Consider the following 23,440-nt stretch of genomic DNA (forward strand, 5'->3'; position numbering starts at 1 on the left):
CATAGTTCTGCATCACTTCTTAAGCTGATGCTGCTGCAGAAAAAAATCCTGTCAGCAGCCTGATCCCTTCCTCACCCCTCCCAAAGAAATATTGTCTAGTTGCACAGCAATGCAGTGGTGGAATTGGGGAACTGGTAATTTATATCTCTATTATCCATGTAGCTTTGCAGTTTGTGTGTGTATTTTTCTGCTTGGATTATTTTGCTCAGTTTAATTTCTGCAGTCTTCTTAACTACCCTTGTGGTGTTTAATGGTTGCAAAGGCTTGTGGTGGCAGAGGAAAGGTTTGATGGAGGGAAAGATGCAGGATGGAATTCTCTCATGGCTGTGGACTGATATTGAACTTGCCATTGACCAGGACCCCCAGGTCCCTTTCTGTGGCAATGTTTTACAGCATCTTATTCCCCAGTCTGTCTTTACATCCAGAATTGCCCCATCCCAGGTGCAGAATCCGTCACTTGCCCTTGTTGAAACCATTCACATGGTTGGTAATTGCCAAACCCTGTCGCTTGTCTGGGTCTCTCTGCAGGGCCTCCCTGCCTTCAAGATCATCAGCTGTTCCTCCCACTTTTGTATCATCTGCAAAATTGCTTAGTATCCCTTCCAATCCTGTGTCCAAGGCATTTATGAAGATGTTGAAGAGCACAGGGCTGAGGATGGAGCCCTGTGGAACGGCACTAGTGACAGGTCTCCAGTCTGATGTCACACCATTCACTGTAACCCCTTGTGCCTGACCCAGTTGCTCACCCATCACAGGATGTGTTTGTCCAGCTGAATGCTGGACATCTTGTCCAGTAGGATCCTGTGAGAGACAGTATCAAAAACTTTACTGAAATCCAAAAAGATTACACCAACTGGCTTCCCTTGATCGACTAGCTGGGTTACCTTGTCATGAAAGGCAATGAGTTTTGAGAAGCAGGACTTTCATCTCATGAAGCTGTGCTGGCTGTGAGTGATGACTGTGTTGTCATCACACTTTCAGATGTTTTTCAATACCTCCCAGAATAATCTTCTCCATCACTCTACCAGGCACTGAAGTGACACTGACAGGCCTGTAGTATCTGGGATCCTCCTTCTTGCCCTTCTTGAAAATCGGGCCAGTGACTGCTCTAAAATCCTCAAGAGAGGCTTTGCGATGACATCAGCCAGCTCTTTGAGGATTATTGCCTAAATCCCATCAGGCCCCATAGATTCCTGCAGTCTGTGGAGCCCTCCTTGGTGGGTCAGGGATGTCTGCAAAAGTTTGCTCCTCTGCTGAGTTTTGGGGAAAGGAGAGCCTCCAGTCCTTGCTTCTCCTCCCCAGTCCATCTGACCTACAGGGGACCTGCCTTGGCCCAAGCATGAGGGATTGGTCTTGAGCACCTCAGGTCCTGTCCTTGGAGATTCAGAGCTGGACGTGTTGCACAAATGGATGGCAGCATACTTCTGGATTTGGTTTACAGTCATATCCCCAGGGGTGAGACTGGACTTTGTAAATTATTATCTTGTGTCATGCAGATCTCCTTCCGCAGGGCTCATTGGTCTCAATAATCTGCTCAGCTGTGCAAATGTTAACTGTAAGATTGGGTTCAACAGTGTCCCTGACTCTCTCAAATTGGTCACAGGGTCAAATTTGGTGTGGACTGCTGGCAGCTGCATGCAGCACCCACAGTGCCTAGGGAAGCCAACTTGTCCCTGCTTTGTCAACACCCGTGTATTTCTGGGGTGCCTGTGTCTACCACGCTGTGCAGGTTTGTGGGGAAAGCTCAGCAGCAGCTTCTTCCCATCACCTTTTCAATTAAGTTGTCCTCTTTGTGTTCTCTCACTTCTCTTTCCTCCCCAAACTGCCAATTTGCTCAATAGATGAAGAAAGCCTTTCATATCTTTGGCTTTCCTTTAGTGTGAGCAGGCAATAGTTGGTGGTTTGCTCGTGGTTTGTTCTTTTCCATGAATAACCAAGATAGTATTCTCATTAGGTCCCTTGAGGATATCCCCACCACTTGGCAAAACCATATCATGGAGACAAATGTTTAGTGTGCTAGCAGTGCCCTTGGAAAAACCCCTTTCTGAGCTCTTGCTCCGGGATCCAGTAGCTGCTGCTCTCCAGGTCCAGTTAAACTGCTAGTGGCTCCTGAGAGTGCTGGGTTGGGCTTGAGGTGTGGATGTCTGGCCAGGTGTTGCTTTGGCTCACTGCAGGTGTCTGGGACATGGCAGATGCATGGCAGGGCACGGGCAGCTCCTTTGCCTCTCATGTTTCTTGTCTGTGTTGCAGCAGACCCTGGAGCAATGAGATGCTGGTAGCAAGTGTTGTCTTTCTGTTTGATGAGAAGGTAGTGCCTTTGCCTGTTTGAATGTGTTGTATGGCATCAAAGGGAAGGGGGTGTCTAGTTTGAGAGCTGTTGGGGCATCTGCATGTGGTTATTGGTGTCTGAGGAACTGGCTGAAATGCAGCCCAAGCTGTGAGTGCCTGAAAGCTGCTTTTGTGCCCTGGCTAATCCATGAGCTGTACCATTTGGATTTAGTGGTTCTGCTAGGTATCTGGATGGTGAGTAAGTGCTTGACAACCTCCCCACACACGCTGCTCCCTTTGGAGAGGTGGTCTTGGCTTAAGAGGATGTGGGCAGTTTGCTTTGGAGCCTGCTCTCCTGGCATATGGCTTCCTCAGGCTGAGGGAGAAGTTTGTTGCACCACATGTTCAGGCTTTCACAAGCGGCTCTTTCAGATGCAGCTCATGAAGCTGCTCTTGTTGTACACTCACCCATCCCCATGGATGGGTTGAGGCAACTGGAGCCAAGTGGCTTTGCCACATGTTAAACTCCCGTTGCTGTTCTGTGAGGGGCTGGAAGGCAACCTTCCCAGTTACCTAGGCTGACCTGCTGCAATAAAGCCTCCTAGAATTGTATACAGGGAACCTGGCAAGAAGCTTAGTCTCAGCAAGGGATTAAATCTTGTCGGTTTTTTTTAAAGAGAGTCCTCTGCCTTCCATAGGAAGCTCTTCTGGTGCTCCAGAACCTCCATTGTTTCTAAAACTCATGTTGGACTTCTATCACTTATTTCTTTTTCTGTCTCTTGAATTTGATGTTGGGGGTAACAAGTGTCCTTATGATCTTTGTGTACCTTGACACCACATACTGTGAAACGAGATGTTCACTGTGTTACTGAGGAAGTGTGGTGCATCTGACCTCAACACAGTGATTGTCCTTTCCTGGCAAATCATATTATTGGACCTTTTGGACCACTCCTTGAGTGAAAGGACTGTGCTCTCTTCCTCTTCCTCCTCATTACATATTTCCAGTAGTGTTCTGGGTTTTTTTCCTAGTTTGTTATGCTAGCTGCCACCTTTAGCTGTTGGAAGGAAGGGCACTGCAGCTGTTGGGAAAGCATTCATCAAGTTTTGAGGTTCTACCAATAAAGGTGACTTGGGAAAACATTCAGGCTATGTGCTGGTACCCTAAAGACCAGTTAACTTCCTGTGTTATCAAGCTTGGAAGTTTATCAGGAGAACTGCAGTGGGAGCATGCCATTGGGTTTACTGGGGTTTTATAGCTGCTGGCTAAAACTTCGTGCTCTGTACTTCTGTAGCAGCATCTTTTTAGTGCTGGCTTGGGAGTGCTTTTATAGGATTCCTCAGGAAGGCTTAAGTAAGTAGCTTGTTTGGTTTGTATGAGGTAAAGGAGTTGATTTCCCCCCAGCCCCCAAGTTTGGTCATACCCTCCTGTAAAATCCTGGTTTTTAAAAATACTCACAGCTTCCCTTCAAAATGAAAACACTCAAATGTAACAGCAAAGTTAGTAGTAGACTTGCAGGGGTCTTTTTCACCTGTACTGGAGGGTTTTGATTAGGCTGCTTTTGGGGTTTGAGGAAAACAAACCGCAGACCCAACCTGAAAACAAATTCTACTCTCTCATTCAGAAAATTTCCATGTTGAAATCCCTTCTACCTCAGCAGTGAACTATTGTGTTGCTCAGCTGGTGTGTTGAATGGGATTCTTGTCTTGCAAAAGATGAGACTTATAATGTCTTTTGAAGGGCAATGTGTCTTGGACTGCACAGTGCAGAAAAGGGGAGATCTGCGGTTAGAAACTGGGCTGGCACTCTCCTTAAATATACAGCAGTTGTGTTGTTCAGATGTCCAATGTTGGATATAGATGGGGACACACTTTAAATTCCTGTCCTTTTCTTTCCATGTTGTTAAAAAAGCCTGTGAGGGCAGAGAAAAGATGGAGATGGGTCGCTGCAAAACTGGGGCAAACTTTGTGTGTGTTTGGGTTCCATATAAATTACATCATTAACGGATGGATGTTGGCTTCCTTGGGGGCAGCAGCTGTGCTGCCATCATGCTGACAACCTGCTGCAGTGACGAGGTTTTCTTCCCTTCCCTGATAAAGGTTTGGCCTTGCAAATTCTTTTCCCTGCCTCACCAAATGCCAGAAGTTGGGTATCTAAAACAAACTTGCTGTGTCCTGGTTGCCCGGTGCCTGTTCCAGGGTGGGTGAGGATTGTGCTTGCCTGCCTTAGCCAAGTGGAGATCTCAGTTGTGGTTGTCTGACAAGAAAACGTGATTTTCCTTTTCCTGGGAGCTGCAGTCCTGTTCTCTTGACTGTACCAAACTGAAATGCTCTTGTAGTTATGACGATCAAAAGGCATTTTTCTGCTCTGCTTGTTTGGCCACAACTGCTGGAGCAGTTCCTTGTCTTTGGCATCTCTGCTGAGATCTGACTCGGGCTCTGTTTACTGGAGAGGACAAAACCGTAGCCAAGGCATTTGTGCTTCTGCGTGACCTTGGTCTTCTCCGGAGCCTTGCTCCAAGGTGTTGCTTGGGAAGGACAGAGAATACCAGATTCCTTGTGTCTTGGCAGCTCATGGCCCCTGGTGTGGCAGTGCTGCCCAGGGTCATCTATCTGGGTAGCCTGTGCTGGCCTCACCTGTAGCTGTGTCAGGCAGAGCTGCATAGAGGATGGTGGTAATCCCTTCTGTAATCTTCCTCAGCAGGGGTGTTGGTGTGGGAAGCATTTTGACTTCAATTGTCTATTTCCAGTTTTATTTCTAGCTCTGGTGACTTTGCTCTGCGAAAACAGGCCAGCATGGTGAAGGATCGGGAGCTTGAGCCCTAGCTCTGTGCCCTGGCAAAAGTGTATGAGAAAGGAAAAAAAAAAAGGGGGGGGGGGAGTTTTCTGGGAGGGAGATGTGATTGTATGGCAAGGGAGAGCAGAGCAGCCTTCTGAGCCTGTTGGGTGTGAGCTGACAGCACTGCTAGAGAGTACAAAGTGCTGTGGATGAGCAGCTCAGTGCCCCAGAAGACCTCAGTATCTCTTGCAGTAGGCAAGCTCGATGCAGTTCTAGGCTGGAGACGTCTGGTAAGGCAAAGCTGACTCTCCTTGGAAGACTGTGTAGTGGAATCTTTTCTTAGCTTTTCTTGGAGGTGCGAAACTTCCCAATTGGCTGTGACAAGTGTTTTATGTGCCCAGAGACCTTAGCTTGTTTTGATACTGTGTCTGTTTTGAAGAATGTTTTTAAAAGTGTTGTTTGGAGGAGAGGAGTCTGTGCTGGGAACCATTCGATTAAATAACCTCAGGCTTCCTCAGCCCACAATTAGCACAGCAGTCATCCAACCTCTGACTATCCCTGTGTATTTTAGGTGTGTGTGGCTCACTCTAAACCCTGATGCTGCAAGATCTGCATCCATAGCAAGAATGCTCTGGTAGCAAACAGCTCAGCTCTTTCTGGATGTGTACATAGATCTGTTGCAAAAGCATGGGGCACTCCTCTGCCCTCGATGATTCTCAGTGTCTGCTGATATTTGGTACAGTACCATGACAGGCTACGTTTCTAGTTTGGCAGGAAAGCACAAAACTGCTAAAACCATGTGAGTGACAGGTGCATGAAGGCGTGGCTTCAATTTTTAATCTTTTTTTTCTCTCCTTATTTTTTATTTTCACCAGCCCTCCCCCACCACTTCATAAAACTCAAACCCCTTTTCCTAGAAACCACCAGTGTCCAAAGCCAGTATTTTGATGATATAAACAGGCTTCTTTCCTTGTGCTTTGCTTCAGTATAGTACTGGCCCGTTTCCCTAGAAATCCTCTAAGAATAGCCAGTTTCAGTATTGGTGTAGTTGTCACAGAAGGCAAATACAAAGTCAAAATGGCCTCTGAGGCGCAGTGTATGGCAAGACTGCAAATATTCAAATCTTTTGGAGCAGCAAATATTCAGGCAAAACTGGTCCTGACTTACCCTTTTGAGAGAAAAAAATACTTGCTACCTTTGTGTCACATAGTCCCCTCCTCCACTTCCTTGGATGCCGTGTAAAAGTTAATTCATTGCTGTTAGTAAAGAGCTCTGCATTTCTCTGCTGCCAAATGCCACCGAGGTACCCTGTGCTTCTGCTGGGTCTGCTTGTTTGCTTTCCCTCTTGGCAGCATGCTGCGACATGGCCTTCTTCAGGGGAGTAAAAATAATAGTTGGAAACAAGCAACCCTCCAACTGCACAAAACACAAAGCAGCAAAGCGTAGAGCCTCACTGACACTGCCTGCTAGGAAAACTCTGTTTCCAGTAGGCTGCTGGATTGTGCAAGGGGTTTTCCTCTCGTGCCATGAGTTTTGAATCTGAACTGTTGCATGGAAATGCTTTTTGTGTCCTGATTTTTGTACTCGGCCCACGGCGGGGGTGGCGTTAGAACTAGATGATCTTTAAGGTCCCTTCCAACCCAAGCCTTTCTATGATGATTTTTGTGTTTCCGTGCTTCGCTTTTTCTGCATTCCGGTAGTTTTCTACAATGCCTGGAATACACTGGGCTGCCAGACCCTCTCGATGGGACGATGCTCACTCTGACCTCTTTCTTACGGATGATTAAGTATCGAAACTTTCTGTTCGTTTTCTTCCTGCCCCTCCCCATTCTTTCCGAGTGCTGAACAAAAGGAGAGCCTCGGCGCGGCTTGCTGAGACGCGGGGTGAATGAATGCCGTGACCGACATGGTGCTGAACTCTGCGAGGAAGCCGCCTCTCCAGACGGGGCCTGCAGGAAGGCTGCCAGCTCCCATTCCCGCTGGAGCTGCCGTGTGGGTGGAGAGGCGGCTTCCTGCAGCCGCTTCACCTTGCTCGCAGGGCAGCCCTGCGAGGCTCTGCCCTGCAGTGGGAAGCCCGAAAAGCCTGGATTGCTGTCGGGAGACGGCGGACTTCCTTGGTGTTTGCTTGCCGGATGCTCTGGATGCTCTCATGCCCGGGGTTGTCCTCCTCCCGGTGTGTGGTGTTGCACAAGAGCGTGGGGTGCCCTGGTGCCGTGCTTGGGGTGCTGTGCCTGGTCGGGGTGCGGGTTCTTATTGCTTTGAGCACCCGTGTGGGGCAGGGCTGGCTGTCCTGAGCTGGGCAGGGTGAGGCTTCCCCTTGATGTGGGTGAAGAGGTTGAGCAACACGGCCCAGGAGGCTCTGATTCAGCCTTTTCCTTGCTCTTGCAAATTATTGTGACCCTTTTAATTTACTTGTCTGCGGCTTCTAATTTTTTTTTTTTTCTTGTAGCAAAGAATTTGAAGATTTGTAGTTGTAGTTGTCTTCCTAACCTGCCGTGCTTAGAATGGACTACATGGGAGATGGAAATGGGCTGGTAGAAATCCAGGAGACTGATGCTTATTACATTTCTCTTCCAGAGAGCAGACCCGTGTGTGACTGGGGTATCTCCTGTGTGGGATTTACCCTGTACTGGATTTGCATGAGCAACAAATACCTGGGCTTTAATTTTCAGGGCAATAATCGTTGCTTGCTGCAGTGTAAAAGCTTTGTTGTGCTTGGGTTTTGAGTGCACGCGCCAATGAATTGGTGGGGAAGGTTGTTTAATGAGGGGATGGAAGGGATGTTAGGTGGGGAAAGCTGGCATCCTGATGATAATGCTGTCGGTGGGGTCCAGGGAAAATGTGTATGTATAAAAATAAATTATTCTCTGCTGTGATGCGTTGTGTTTTGTCCTAATAGAGCTAATTGGTCAGTGGAGCTCCCAAACATTTCCCAGTGCTGGGGTGGAAGTTCCAGTGATGTTTGAAATGAGTATATTGTATTAACAGAGAATAAGTGTTCATTTTTATCTTCCTGTTTTGAGTTGGTCCTAGTTTTCCAAACATTGTGTTTTGTGATGAAATTCTATGGAGTTTTATCTTCCTGGGAAGCAGAGATGGAAAAACTTGATCATGTTTGCAGTCAGAAGGGGGGATATGTGCTGCTGCCACATGATTACTTTTATGAAATTTTGTTTATAGGCTGCAGCAAATACACGGTAGAAATCAGAAATGTGGCAGGGAGAAATAAAATGGCTTTCACCTGTTCTGTGTCAGCATCTATGTGTCTCTGGCAGTGGATCAGTCTGTACTATTTTAGCAAGTGAAAATTGTTTCCTTGGTTAACTAGTGGCTCTTTGTCACAAATCAGTAGCTGAGTGCCTAAGTGGAGTTGCTTTTACCAAATATAAGGTGAGGAATTATAAGGGAGTGGCACCTGAAAGGTAAAGCTTCTTTAAGATGCTCTAGTTGGATCCAAAAGACCCCTCCGAACAATCTTAAGGATGGAATTTGCTTCAAAAGCTAAAATTATCCTCTCAAAGGTACACAGCTGATGAACCTACTCGGTGAACAAGTCTGGGTTTGTTCTTCTTTCTCAGAATCTCTTGAATGGGCTGGCATCTGTGCCTAATTCACTGATCAGTGGGAGTGTGGCAGCGGTAGAGTGAGGATGGTGGGGTGTGTGTGTGTGTTTAAATTACTTGGGTGTGATGCAGAAGTTTAATATTAGCACAAAGCACAAGAAAATTTAAATTGCTCCCCCGGGAACACATGCAGAATCTGCGGTAGCGCTGAGCACTGAATTTAGAGCTTAATTTGTTAACGTCTTCTTTTCCCACGTTACAGTCCTTGTAGTGTTTTCTTTCTATGTTGTAACGTGTGAGAACACTTCGTTGCTTTCCTTCGGAGAGGCCTTGTTGGTAAGCCTGACCTTTCCAATTAACTGGCAACAAACGTGTCGGCAATTACACTTTAATTTTGAACGCACGAGAATTATTTTTAGTGTGGCTCCTTGGCAAACTCCAGCTGGCTGAATGGGTGATCTCGGTGATCTGCTGAGGGTGCCGCTGCCAGTCGGGTGCCACGCTGAGGCACAGAGCCAGAGCAGCATGGAGAGAGCTGTGTCCTCCTCCCGCATTTTTAAACACCAGAGCTCGGGCTTGTTTTGAAATGCTGGCCGATTTGTTGGTAACTGTGCCTACAGACATCTCCCTCTCTCCGTTGTCAAAATGATCGCAAAGGGAGATACCTCTGGGTTGAGCCTTTCCTGCTGCTGGCGCGTGTGTTTGTTTTGCTCCCGTGTGTCATCATTTTATGTAAAGGCATCCCTTCAAAGGGATGGAGGGAGTGCCACTGCTCCTCGTTCTGTCCCTAGCCGGGGATTTAACAAGCAGTACTGAGGTAATCCGGCAGCCCTACTCCTCAGGCAGCGATCTTATCTTGCTGTGAAAGCTGAAGAGATCGCACTCTTGTCAGTGCTGGGATGGAGGAGGTCTGAGGAGCTGCGAGGTGCGGCTGGAAATGACACAGAAGGAACAGCGTCCGTCCTGAGCTGGTCCCTCCATCCAAGCTGGCCAGCTACAGCAAAACCCGTGGGGTATTCTGGTCTCCAGCCTGAGGAAAGTCTCTGCAGCAGTGATTGTACTGCCGAGGTGGGCTGAGCTCTTGTTCTGTGATTTCCCGTGCTGCAGGCAGCCTAGTGGTTCACTTTATGTGCTGCCCTTGTTTAGGGATTTCCTGACATCCTCCTATTGAGCTGAGGGCAGAGATACTTATCTCGCATCTCAAATGAAATTTCAGGTCCTAGAGAGAGTAATTAATATTCTGTGTATTGCACGGTCCTGTAGGCGTGACGACTCTGTTCCGAGTAGCATCACAATTCTTCCTTCCTTTCTTTTTTGTTTTTTTTTTTTTTTTTCAATATTTTATGGAAACAAGAGAGCTTGTTTCGATCTGAGAGGATTTGTCTTACTTTATTTTTTCTTAATTCCCCAGCATCCAACGAGCTGCACTGGTGGTTCTGGAAAATTACTACCGAGATTTCACAGTCTACAACCCAGCCTTGTTAACAGCCTCCAAATCCCGAGCAGCCAAGCACATGGCTGGCCTGAAAGTCTACAATGTTGATGGTAGGTGAGGTAAAATGTAGTCTCTGAGACTGGGTGGGATGGGGAAGGGCTGGGTTTGCTTTATGCTTTGTTATGCACACATTCTCACCTTTTTGCTTTGCCAAGTCCTTGTCTCTTGCTGGAAATCTTCCTAGCTAGTGCTGAGTTTGCCAGTTCCAGATGACTTTACAGATGTGTTTAGCCCTCTATAAGGCTTTTGTCTTTGCCAGGTGGAATGGCCACGTTTTGGGTCGGGCTTAATTGTCATGTGGATTGACACTTTTCAGTGCCACTGCTTGTGTCAAGCAGCCTCTGCTTTTTGTCACCCTTGGGTCATCTCTTTAGCTTCGATAGTACGATAAATACAACTTTTAACTTAAATGAGTTCCCCAGTCGTTTATTGTGCTGCATTCACATGCAGCCTTCAGGAAAGTGAAGGAGCCACGGTATAAGCAGCAGTAAAGTGATGCTTATCAGCCTGCAGCCTCGGCACTAAATGAGCTATGCCTGGCTCACCCGTGGCCATGGAAATTCAAACACAGATAACGATCCCCATTGAGCTTTGCCTTTCTGCAAACAGTTTTCAAGCTTTGGGGCTTTAGAAAAGCGGATGGATGGATGGACGATGGACGAACTGAGGCATGGATATGTGGATGCTTAAAGCAGTGAAAACTAGACTTAATAATTTGACACTCAAACCCCATCAGTGAAAGTCACCCTTGTTAAGCAGGGCGTGCCCAGTAGCCTTTATAGAGGTGCACATTCCTTTGGGAGAGTCAAAGTTGAGTAGCAAAGTTTTTATGGTGAAGGATGGCTGAAGTTGTGTGACAAAATGTGTCAAAGGCACGTCCTGCCCATGAATTTCTTAGTATTTGAAAGGCTCTGAGAGCTGGGAAGAGGTGAGTGAAGGGACTTAGCTGTGTAAGGAGGCTCTCTGTGTATGGTGTGGAGACTGAAATATGAAGAATATCTGTCATATGGAAAAACATGAGACATGATTGTTTTGCTTTCAACGAAATTTCCGTGCCTTATGGGTGTGGAATCATTTGGTTTTATTTTCCTTTTTGTTTGTTTGTTTGTTTGTTTGGATTTTTTTCATTTTTGGTGAGTTTCAAAGACCTTATCCTAAAGGCCTCTCCAACCTCATGCAGCATTCCTGAGTCCATAACATTAATTGGAGGTCTAGATTCTCGCAGTGAGATATTCCCATCATGACAGAGGAAGGGGGAAGCGAGGGAAGGGGAAGGACAGGTTGCCCATTATGTGTCCTTTGCTTCCTGGAGTGATGCTCTTGGTTGAGTTGTGGTGGAGAGGGGAAGCAATCAGACATGCAAACAGAAATGCTCAGCGTTTTTCTAGAGGTGAAATCATTCATTCCAGCTGATTGCTCTCCGTGAGGCCTGGTGTAGGGAAGGTGAGGGCCTCCTGATCCCACAGGTGTCTGCACGCTATTCAGACCCCACAGCCTGCCAGGCTGGCTGCAGGATGTGCCATTCTTGATTACTGGCTTGTCTTCTGCACTGCAGTATCTCTTCAGGAGTTAGTGTGTTTTCTTTTCCTGCAGCACGTGCTGGGGCAGTGGGACTCCCAAGCTCAGAGAAAAGACTGTCAGTCTGGCAGTGTGAGTGCCTCAGAAGCTGCTAGCTTGTCAAGCTTTGTTAGAAGAGAAGGAACCAGAAGCAAGCTGCAGATGTGGCTGGCAGGCCTTCCCAAGTGTCAAGCTTGTGAACCTGCCAGGGCCTGGAAACCCCTGCCTTCCCTTCTGGGGCAGTCATGGTTGCCTGGGCTGTTCTGTGTGCAATGATGCTGCCTTTGTGGACATGGAAATCTCAGGCTTAGAGGCATGTCCTTAAGAAGATTCCATCCATCTTACAAAGTAGAGTGTAGCTCTGGCTGCAGCTTACCCTGGCAGCCTGACAGTCTCTTATACACCTGTTGTAAAGAGACAGTAATGCTATTAAGGCAGCCTAATTTGTTGACAGCTTTTGTGTTTGATACTGCAGCAGCCAGGAAAAAAAAACATATTGCTGTAATCTCTCTTATGCAGAGTGGGGAGGTTCACCTTCAAAACCAGGATTTTCATTGCCAGGCCTAGTCAACGAGGCAAATTACAAATGTAACCCAAATTTGGGAGCTAGTGTCTCCCTTGAGTCATATCCTCCATTTCAAGGCTGTCAAACAAAGTCTGAAATGTTTAGATTCTTAAGAAGCTATTTGTGTGAGTGCTTGTTCTTCCCACTCCTGAGTTTCAGGCTTCTGTCTTGGAATCTGGTGTGGGCTTTTTAGGAAAAAAATTAAAAAGAGTTGCCCTTGCTTGAGCAGAACAATTTTGAGCGTGTCTGTGCAATTGATTTGCCTTAACCAGTGCCAGCTGAGAGCGTGGGCATTCAGAGCAGTTTGGCACAAATCAGCTCTTGGTGGCTTGGAGGCAGTCCTATACTACCACTTCTCTCTGGGTAGACCCACTTCTGCCCTCCATCTGGACAGAAGAATTTGTAAACTCTTCTGGGGCAACCTTTTTTTTTTCTCCCTACCTGAAAAGCCAGAGCTGAGGGCTTCATGGGAGAGTTGCAGAACTTAGTACTGTATTTTAAGGTCACTAGTTAAGGTCTTGTAGTAGACAGCTCTGTGGACTGACTGGGTGTTACAGAGCAGATTGCAGCTTCCTTGTTCCTGTGTCTGTGTAGGATCCGTAAACAGCAGCAGAAGCTCTAATGGCAGGTGCTGCTCAGAGTGCCATGAGAAGCTAGTGCACATATAGACCCCATCTTACCCTACTGTGGGACTGCTGCTCTGACAGCATCTGCCCTTCTGGGAAACCCTATGCTTTGTCTAAAGGTGACCCTGCTGTCCCCTGCATCCTGTTTCCCCTTCCTGCAAATAACTGTCTGGAGTTTGGTTTTCATTTATTCATCTCCACATCTCATTATGTTCTTGTGTTTGTCTCTCTCCTCTTTCCAACTTCTCACTTTTTGTGCTCTCACACTGTCTTGGTGCTGAAATGTGATATGCTCCAGCTGCCCTTGCCTTCAAACTGAAAGCATATATAATGGGGGGTAAGTTGCATCCTTGGCATGTTCACCTCACTCTGCCTTTGTGTGTATTGTGTGAGACCCTCCATCCCAACTAACTTCCCTTGTCCACGTGCCAGAACGCCCTCTCTAAGCCGGTGCTGCCTTGCAGGGTTTCTGCTGGAGCTCCTGAGGACCAGGGAAGGGTTTATAGGGTTGGCTGGGAAGGCTGGAGCCCCAGAGCATGTGTGACAAGTGCCGTGGGGTGCTGGTCTGTCCCAGCCCCAGCGCTGTGGCACTGACATCTCCTTTGTGTCCCCTGTGTCCTTGTCCCTGCAGGCCCAGGCAACAACGCGTCGGGGCAGTCCCGGGCCATGATTGCGGCAGCCGCCCGGCGCAGGGACTCCAGCCACAACGAGCTCTACTACGAGGAGGCCGACCACGAGCGCCGCGTCAGGAAACGCCGCGCCAGGTAAAGCCACCCCGTCTCGTCCCGCCTGCTGCTGCTGCTGCTGCCGGGAGGCTCGGCCCCGTGGGGCGCGCCGAGCCTGGAGGGTGCCCCCAACCCACCGTGAAGGGCTGGCTGTGGATCTGTCACAGGGAGGACGCTTGTGGAGCCCAGATGCACAAGGGATGGGGACAGCTTGCAAATGGAGTTATGCGAAGAACATGCGCGCAGCTGAGCTCGTGTGTGTGAGGCAGATAGAGCTAATGCAGTGTCCTGGATGAGGGAACAGTCCAGTGCTTGATAAGTCTGTAGTTACTTGCTGTAGGAAATCCCATTATTTTTGCCCATGCCCAGGCTTGTCAGCTGAAGTAATCCTGGGAATGGATCAGTGAAGTGCTTGGTGTTGCCCATTCATGGGTGAGGAGAATATTTGTGCTTGCAGGCTAGTCAAAGGGACAATTTGACTGACTTTCAATTAATTGAGGAGGAAAGGCTTGACCACAAGCAGTTATGTTTCATTTTGGAACATGGATATGTCTTCTGCCAGTCACACTTCGGCTACAGAATTGATGCTTTGTTGAGGTGACCAGAGACAGTGCCTCTTTGCTCAGGAGCCTAATTGTGGTCTGTAGTTAGCATACCTAACAGTTTGAGGGAAGTTGCTTATGGGCAGGCTCCCCTGAACTGAGCTGTGTTTGGAAGGAATGTGTCATAACTGGAAGGAGCTGGCTTGTTTTGAGTTTTCTTTTGGCAGTTTGTTTCACTGGGAAGGTGCTGGCACTACATCCGCTCCTTGCCTGCTTCAGTCTGACCTATGCTCTGTAGCCTCTGTCTTTTAGGCTCTCTTCCAGCCTCAGAGCAATAGGAATTTAAACTTGCCCTTCTGTGAATCCTAACTTGGGCACATCTCCCATGCTTGCTGAGTTTGGTTAGAACAACTGCTTAGTCAGAGGGAAACCATCAGTCACTAGATAAAGCCAGATGTTTCAGGCCAGGAGTTTAAAACTGATTTCCACCCCTACCTCCCCCATGTCAAGTTAAACAAAATGGGCAAGGGTCAGGACTTCCTGTGCTGTTCCTCATGGACAGCCTAAATGTAGTATGCTATACCTCTGCTTAGGGTGAGGCAGCTGCCCCTGGCTTTCAGGTGCATTGGATATTGAGATCATTGTGGACAGTCATTGGTAACTTGAGAAGAAATTAAGTATAAACCAAGTCCCATCTGAAGGGGCTGAAGAGTTCTATTGGGTGGCTCTTTCATTATTGTTTTTTCCTCACTAGCTTCAGTGCAGCCCCTCACTTGCAAGTTAGCCCAGTACTAAATAATGAGTGTCATAAGACATCTGTTCCCCTTTTATGGTGTGGTCTTTGTGTTTGCTCACCTGTGCCAACACAGGAATGGCTTGCAGAGGATGCCTTTGACTGCAGGGTCGGGAGTGAAGATGGAGGAGTGTTTTCACCCTTGCTGTTCAGTGGAGGGGGGCAGGGCAGTCATTGGGCAGCACGAGCTCTGCACCCGGCTGGTGGAAATGGGGGCAGACTGCAGCTTGTGAGCACAGAGTGTCTCGGTGCTGGCTGTGTCCTGGGTCACACTGGGGTGTGCTCAGCCTCCCCCTCAGCTTGCCTGTCCTGTGCTTTGTGCTGCAGTCCTGTGTGCTGGGACCGCTGTACTCAGACATGCATTAAACACAAGGGCAGCTGTGTCTTGTTTGAGTCATGTAGCTGATGTTTCTGCTGTGCTGGCAGAACCAAGTGCAGTCCTCAGGGCTTTATAATCTTAATCCTGGTTTATGGCCCTCTGCTGCTGGATGGCTTGGGCAAGGAAGGAAAAGCTGCTGTCTACCCCTCAGACTGTCAGTAGAGAACATTTTGTGTAAATTGGTGGCAGGCAGTGACTTGATGGCAGGTAGGAATAGGAGGCTTGTAAATCCTGACTCCCAGGCTCTGCCTTAACCACAGACCCATCCTACTTCTTGTTATGACTCTTGCTGTCCTGATTTTTTTGCCACAGGCTCGTGGTTGCGGTAGAAGAGGCTTTCACTCACATCAAACGCCTCCAGGCAGAGGAACAGCAGAAAGCTCCAGGTGAGATGATGGACCCCCGAGAAGCAGCCCAGGCCATCTTCCCCTCCATGGCAAGAGCTCTGCAGAAGTACCTTCGCACCACCCGCCAGCAGCAGTACCACAGCATGGAGAGCATCTTGCAACACTTGTCCTTCTGCATCACCAACAACATGACACCAAAGGTAATGGGTGGTTTCTCTAATGCTGCTGCAGGGAGGGAGGAAGAAGGGGGTGGCACATCTGTGTGTGCAAGCAGAATAGAAAGTTGTCAGGGGAGGTGAGTGAAAGCTTTCATAGTTGCTCCCTGTGAATTGACCAGTGTGGTGTAGGTTGCATCAGGTCTTGAAGGGAAGTAATATGTCCTCCTCAGCATCTTCTGTCTCTTTTTATTTGAAAGTGCCTATGAGATAGTTGTTCTTGAATCCAATTCAGCAAAGGGAATGCTTAATAAATGTTTGAAAGGGTGGCTTTGAGTCACAGGAGTTTTCCCAGCTGGCTTGCAGTAGCAGGATGATGCAGGTGGCAACCTGCAAAGGATCTTTTTTGGTTTTCTGCCCCCTGTGCCTTGCTGCAGTTTGGACTGCTAATTATTGCCTAAATCTCTGTCTCTCTGACAGTGTTTCTAATTCATGAGCTGCTTGATCAAACATAATTTAATGCTTCATGCCCAGGCTGTGACTGTTGACTTGCAGACACGGGGAGGGACTGAATGGTAAGGGAAACGGTCACACAATTCCCCTCCCACTCTCTACCTTTCCTCTAAGAACACCCCACAGTCCTAGGGAAGGGTTATTCTTGGGTTATTCACCCAGGATTTACTGCAGTGAGAGCAGAAGTGCTGTCAAGAGATGGGGTTTAGCACCCTCTCATTGTGAGCCACCTGGGACCTTGCTCAGGTATGCACAGGGATTTCTGCTGCCATTAAGATTGCAGAGGGACTTAAAAATACGAGCAAGGTCAAATGGCATTTTGTGTTCTGTTTTCAGTTTTGCACCCTCAGGCTGAAAACATGGAGACATCTGTTTACCACCTTAGCTTAGCCTGAAGGAGAGAGCCAGCTATCCTATCTGACTGTCTGGGACTGTAGTTTTGGGATCGGTTTTGGGGCTGGTAGGGGAGAAATGACCTCTGCTCGACTGAACTACTCCCACGTGGCTGTGCTGATGGCAGAAGTCAGGGCTATAACTTGGCAAACTTGCTGGGATGGACTGAAAGAGGATCTCCTGATGTTTGTGTCTACTCCTGGGTCTGACAAGCTGAGAGAGACTGGGGACAAGATGTCTTCTGAAGTATGAAAGCTGAACCAATTTGCAGCATGGCAAGCCCGTGCTCACGGAGCTGTATTTGGGGACGGGAAGAGAGCAGGCCGAGTTGTGGGGCTGGTGCTAACGTGTGTCCCGCTCTTGGCAGGCATTCCTGGAGCGTTACCTCAACCCAGGCCCAACCCTCCAGTACGACAGGGATCGCTGGTTCTCCAAGCAGTGGACGCTGGTCAGCGAGGAAGCGGTCACCAGCGGGTTACAAGATGGCGTCGTGTTTGTCCTCAAGTGCTTGGACTTCAGCCTTGTTGTTAATGTGAAAAAAATCCCCTTCATCAAACTCTCAGAAGAGTTCATAGACCCTAAATCTCATAAATTTGTCCTCCGCTTACAGTCTGAGACTTCAGTCTAAGGGATTTTGAGAGGGTGGGTTGTTGGGAGATTTTTTTTTTTCAATATTGTGCTTTTGGGTTTAATTTCCCCAATGCTGGCTGAAACTGGCAGATGATGGACCAGTAATATTTGACCATCTGCACTTTATTTGGAAAGGGGAGGGGGGAGTTGGGATATCATATCTAGAAAGAAGTATCTTAAGAGGCAACAGGGCAACTTGGCTCAGTTAGCTCAGCCTTGGAGACAGAACAGGTTTTCTTTCTTTGCCCCTCTTTCCAGGCATCCTGTAAATCTCACGCTCTCTCTCTCTGCACGGCTGCAGTGTCAGAGTTGTTGTTGGAGCGCTGCCTTACACCGTGCACGCCTGCACCCTTGTGTCTCTGCTTTTGCCACCTGTGGCTGCTCCTGTGGGCTCATTGCTCACCTGTCCCCCACAGAAATCTTCTGGCACAGGGTGCCACAGTCCCTGCTCACTTGGGGAGGAGGGGATAGCAAAGGATGGGGGTGTCAGGGGACTTTTATTCTTTATTCTTCTTCTCCTCCTCTCTGTGCCTCTTCTGTCAGTGCTGGACCTCTATGGGCATAATAGAATGGTTTCACCCTCTGTGAAATTGCTTGTCTTGAACTGGATCAGCCCATTTGCAGCTCTTCAATTTTTTTCCCCTTCATCAGTGCTTGTTAGTGAAGTTGTTCTTCATGTCAGAGCTGCCTGTTATCTCTTCCCTGCGTCCCTCTGTCCTGCTTGTCAGCATCTTTCTCAGGCACACCCAAGGCTTCCTGTTTCTGTCTCCTCTGTCTGGCTTTCTGAATGTGTTTCTCCAGGCACTGCCGCTTCCTTTTGCACCTGCAAGGGCTGTGTATTTGCACTGGGACAGGGTCAGTAAGTAGCTGGCTCCTCCTCAGATAAATCACAGACCCTCCCTATGTCTGACAACCTCTTTGAGGGGAAGGGGGTGCAGGCAGGAATGTGCCCCTCCCTCTCTAGCCAGCTTCAAGTGCATCTTGACGGGCAAAAACACTTCCCTCCTTCAGGAGAGGAGCCAGGGAAAGGCTGACCTCTGCCCCATTCACTTGCTTTGGACAACTGTTGAGCTCTGGAAACACTGCAGTGAGTCCTTCCCCACCGTACGCCTTCAGCTGTAGCTAAGAAATACCAAACAATGCCTGAATGTTAAAAATCCGCCTGCCTTTCTTGGCCTTGCTGTGCTGTGGGAGTTTCTGCTCAGCACTGGGATCTGCTTCTGAGAGATGCAGTTTTGTTTGTGAGGCTGCCTTTGCCCACCCGTGCAGCTTTCATGTGTGAATTTAGGCACCTGAGTCTGGAAGGTTTGTTTTTAACAGCGAGCCTAAATCAGTGTCTGAAGTCTGATTGCCAGCACAGAGCATGGAGTGACTGGAGCCAGCTGCAAGGCTGGCAGCGACCTGAACGTGAATGTAAATGATCAATTCATTCTGCTCACTCTTTTGCCATGCAAATATTCCTTATCAGGCAGGATCTGGCCTGCCCTCCATATGGATGTCTTAATGAAGAAGGCCCTAGTTCCAGCAGTGTGTAAGTCAGTGCCTTTCATTGCCAGCCCGCAGAGTCTTCTGAGGAGGGCTGTGACAGCCCCTCCTGTCCCTTTTGGCCTTTCCCAGCCCTTCCCGCGGCAGGCGTGGGCTGGCTGGTGCCCACCACAAGCTGGTGGGAAGGAGCAGCCACCTTAAACAGGGATGCTGGGGACAGGGCAGGAGGGTCCATCCTCTTCCAGCTTCAGCAGCAGTGGAGATACATGTCTGACAGCACCTGTGGATAGTCCTCTTGGGATCAAGGGAGCACCCTGGTGAGTGAGGGTCCAGAGTGATGATTCCCCATCCAAGTGACACCTGCAGTTTCCTGTGCCTTTCTTACAAGGACGTGGTTGTTTCCTAGATCCTTTTGAGTCCATGTAATGTACCGGACGTGGTTGTAGAGAAACCTGATGGCATGACACATGATGGGATTATGCCCTTTGCCCTTAAAGGATAGGAAGTAGGTAGTGTTTTCCCTTCTCTTAACTCAGTGTTTGAGTTTTTTGGCAGATCAGGCTTTCTGGTAGTCTGTATGGAGGGACTCCTTTATTGACTGTGGCCTTCACAGTGTTTTACTTTGAAAAAATATGTTGGTTTATTCCTTTAAAAGAAAAAAAAAATAAGGAGAACATATAGTATCTTACTTATACTTGTTTCTCCTGAAGATGCCTGCACCTGGCTTTTATGATGTGCATAACTAGCAGGGTGGGAGAGACTAGGAGTAGCTTGGGAGCCTGTGGAGCACTTAATAGCTGTGTGGAGGCTACTGCCTGTGGCTGAGTTGGCTCATTTCTGTGACGCCAGAACAAGAACCACCTTTCCAGGGGCTTGGTGTGCCATGTATGTGAGATCACCTTGTCACAGGCACATCTGCAAAACTTTTTTGCTTTCCCAGGATTTCCTTCCCCTTTACTTTTCCCTGCCCCATCAGGAGGGGCTGTCTGACAGTATCTGCTCAGGAAACTCATGTCTTAATTTTGTTAAATCCTTTAGCACATGGAGAACCAGACGGAAGCAGCGTGTGCTCAGTCTGGGTCTGCTGCTTCATCTTTGTGCTGTGGTTCAACACTGCCTTTTCTGCCTGCTGCCAAAAAGGGGCCAACTGTCAACAGGGGCCAATTCCTACATTAAATGCTCTTCCCTATATCAGCAGCATGAATGCTTTGCCTGATGAAATCTGAAAGAGAGGGCTCTCTCAAATGGTCTCTTTAGAGATGCAGCCTGCTTAGAGGTGAGGACAGACTGAAAGGGCAATTGTGATTCCTGGATATTCCCTGTTCTGGTATTTTAGTGACATTTTTCAGGGTCTCTCTTGCTTCCCTTCTCCATGCAAAATCAGGGGACCACTGTCATACCTACCTCACTGGACTGTTGTGAGGCTAAACTCAACTTGCTTTCAAGTGCTTTGAGATCAGCAGTTAGATCTGTGGCATCTGTAGGAATTCAAACTATAAAAACACTGAGCGGTGAGTGCGGACTGGTTTGTTTAACTCTGTTTATAGCCAGCTAATGAGTAAGAATGGAGTCATAGGGAACGAAGCTCTGATCCAATTCCTGCAGCCTTGCCTTCTGCCAAGCTTGCCAAGAGCTGAGCATAAGTACAATTTGTAGGGTTTGCCAGCCAAGTGCAGGCTCTTCCTCTGAATGCCTCTCCTATCCTGCACTGTCTCCTTGCACATATTTTCCTTCCTCTCTCCCAGTCTGGATGTTTGTACCTGGTTGGGAATTGTGGGGGGTTTATTAGAATTCAAGTGTTTTTTTAAGACAGCACTGTTGGTGATGGAGTGGTCAAGTGTCCCCCTTGGAGATGATCCTTGCACTGGACGTCCTTCACTGGAAGCTGAACCATTGGATAGGGTGCTGTGCTGCCCAGCCAGGAGTGGTGGTGCCCCACTCCTCTCTTCCATGTTGGCATGTTTCCTGTAACTTAAGTATGCTGCTCAGATACTTCAAAGGCTTTGGGTTTTTTTGCTCTCAGATTTGTTACAGCCTAAATCCAAAGCCATGCTGAGATCTTGCAAAACCAGACGCAGCTGAGACTTTCAAGTGTTCTAGAGCAGATGGAAATGGCTGTGGGTTTCCATGAAGGCTGGCTTTCTCTCTCCTGGCTATAAATTGAAAGATTTGAATTTTTTGCAGCTTCCAGGAGCGTAGGGGCAGATACTCCTCTTAACACTTTCCCAGTCCTGTAACTGGGCATGGGCAAGTGTTGTTGTCACATATATTGGCCTCTCACTGCCATGTGGCTTCAGCTGTGGGTACAGGCGCTGTGAGGCTGCCCTGGGTCTCAGTGTCCTTTCCCACACCTGGAAGCTGAGCAGGCAGCACTCTTGGAAGTGTAAGCATAGTAACTTTCCCCTCCATAGCATATCTTCAGGGCTGGGAGGTGCTGAGGCTGCACTTGGAAGCTTGGAGGCAGTGCACAGTAAGGCTCAAGTTTGGAGATCTGAACAAATCACAACCCTTATGAAGCCTCCAAACCTTTTCCTTTGGGATGGGGCTCTCTGTGCAATGCCTTGGGAATCTGTTGTTGCTGAGTACAGCCAAAAGCTGTAGGGAAGGAATATCTGGAGCTGGTCCTGCCCCACATAAGTAGCTTTGAAAGGTCTTGTTTGAGATGTGCTCACTTCCAGCACTTGCTGCTGAAGAAACTGAAAAGATCCATGACTTTCTAAACATGGAAACCTATTCAAGCCAATTTCATCTTGCTCACTAAAACTTGTAATTCTGCCTTTTTCAAAGGATAAACTGCAGTCTTCTGCAGCAGTGCTGTAGTCTGGTCCCAAGCTGGCTCCTCACTTGGGCTCAGTGCTGCCCAGACATGTGAGAGCTGCTCACGCGGTGTGTGTGCAGGTGTTTTGTCATTCAGCTTGTGTGTGTTTGTGTGCTTTTCCCCCTCTAGTGTGCCCATTATATGTGTTTGAAGCCTCAAGCCAGACTTGGTGGCTCAGTGTTTCAGCTGTCCTTGAGAAGGAAGTGCTCTTGGAATTGAGCTGGTTTTAAAAAACAAAAGAAAAAAAGAAAAAAAAAAGGAAACCCCCCCAAATTTCTGTTCTGAAAGAGATGGCTTTGGGCCATGATGTCTCCTACAGGAGTGTGCATCCTCCTGCCTTCAGGCTGCTGCCTCCCATCGATGATGACCAAAAGTTGCCGTTTCCGACAGCTGGGAGCGGTGCGGTTGCTTTGGGCCAGTCCCCAGCGGGGTCCCCGTCCGTCTGCATCCCCCCACCAGACTGCATTTTTTATCCCTGGTGCACACAGAGCCCTGTGGGCAGCAGGCAGCCGGCCCTGCCCTGGGTGTGCTCTGCCCAGGGAGGGGAGGGCATCCTTCCTTCCCTCTGGCTGCTTCCCGGGCACTTCTCACCAGCGCTAACGATGCTTGGGGGTATCTCCTGTGTGCACAGTGGGGAGATGCTGTGGCCACTACCTGAACAGGCATAACTGTGAAGGAATCTTACACTCTTCTGTGCCTGTTTCTTTGATTCAGCATTATTGTGTCTTGGGGAAGGGGGTGGGAGCAAAATGCCCTTCCCCCACCCTCCTTTATCACTGTGTAATACTTTTTCTACACACACTGTGTATAGTAAGAAGGGTTTTGCCAAGGTTTTCTAATTAATAGACACTAACCAGCATTTCTTTCTTTTTTCTCTTCTTTGCACATGTGACTTTAACTGCAGTGGTACATGGTCTTTCTGTTCTTTTCTAATCGTGAACTTAAGTAAGCAAATTCCTGGTGTCTGTGACATTAATGCACTGTGGGTTTAGCCTTGTAAATTGTTCTGTTCCAAGCTGGGTTCTCTTAAGTTATAGCTGGATGGGGTTTTGTTGTTTTTTAAACTGAAACATAAAACCGTTTTACACTTTGCATATTTTGTACAGTAAAATTCTGGAAATAAACTGAAACCAGATTTGATTGTCCCACTCCTTTCTCTTGCCCTTTCAGACAAAAAGCTCTTCTGCTCTTCCAGCAGTCCTTAGCTGTGGACAGGAGGGGCCCTGGAAACATGTGGTTTAGCTTTCTTAAGTTGTCTTTTTGTCACCCTCATTCTTGGCCTTTCTGGTCTGCCCTGCCACAGTAAAAATGCAAACTCATTTATCACTCCTGAAGGAAGACTGGTAAGTGACTGCTTTGAACACCTGAAATCCTAAATGATGGGGAGCAACTGCAGCTGGGGAAGTGGGGGGGCTGGTGGGGGGCATGACTGGAGTGGGAACAGGTTTTTCTGCCTCCCGTGTTCTCATAGTTTGCACACAAATTATGGAGTGCAGGATTCACTGCTGTGTTCCTTGTTTGGCTCTGGTAGGCAGGAGGAGTGGCAAGAGGCTGAAAAGCCAGTGCTCCTTGTTTGTGTGGATGCAAGCCTGTGCTCTGCTAAAAAAAGGTGCGGGGATCTCACCTCAACAGCATCTCTGGGTGTGGCTTTCCCCACCATCAGTTTTCATCTCCAGCACACCAAGAGCTCAGAAAGATCAAGCAGCTGTGCCCAAGGAAATGTGGGAGCAGCTTTTTTGTCTAGGTGTTCTTTGGTGCTCATTCTTCAGGCAAGCCCAGCCCAGCTGATCTCCTTGGTGGCTTCAGTTGC

The 23,440-nt window shown here is 48.2% G+C and overlaps 1 protein-coding gene across 1 annotated transcript in view; it reads left to right on the top strand.

Annotated features, from left to right (window-relative positions):
- Positions 1-22,765, top strand: part of VANGL1 (VANGL planar cell polarity protein 1) — a 46,456-nt gene extending 23,691 nt beyond the window's left edge. Inside the window, exons 5-8 of the mRNA XM_066175287.1 lie at positions 10,019-10,152; positions 13,482-13,614; positions 15,602-15,836; positions 17,065-22,765. Coding sequence (XP_066031384.1) covers positions 10,019-10,152; positions 13,482-13,614; positions 15,602-15,836; positions 17,065-17,325 — 763 coding nt within the window. The 3' untranslated portion in view covers positions 17,326-22,765. The remainder of the gene's footprint in view (positions 1-10,018; positions 10,153-13,481; positions 13,615-15,601; positions 15,837-17,064) is intronic.
- The last annotated feature ends 675 nt before the right edge of the window (positions 22,766-23,440 follow it).

The sequence above is a fragment of the Chamaea fasciata genome, unplaced genomic scaffold (genome assembly GCF_029207755.1).
Source record: "Chamaea fasciata isolate MVZ Bird 193981 ecotype frontalis unplaced genomic scaffold, bChaFas1.0.hap1 SCAF_2, whole genome shotgun sequence".
NCBI classification, from domain to species: domain Eukaryota; kingdom Metazoa; phylum Chordata; class Aves; order Passeriformes; family Sylviidae; genus Chamaea; species Chamaea fasciata.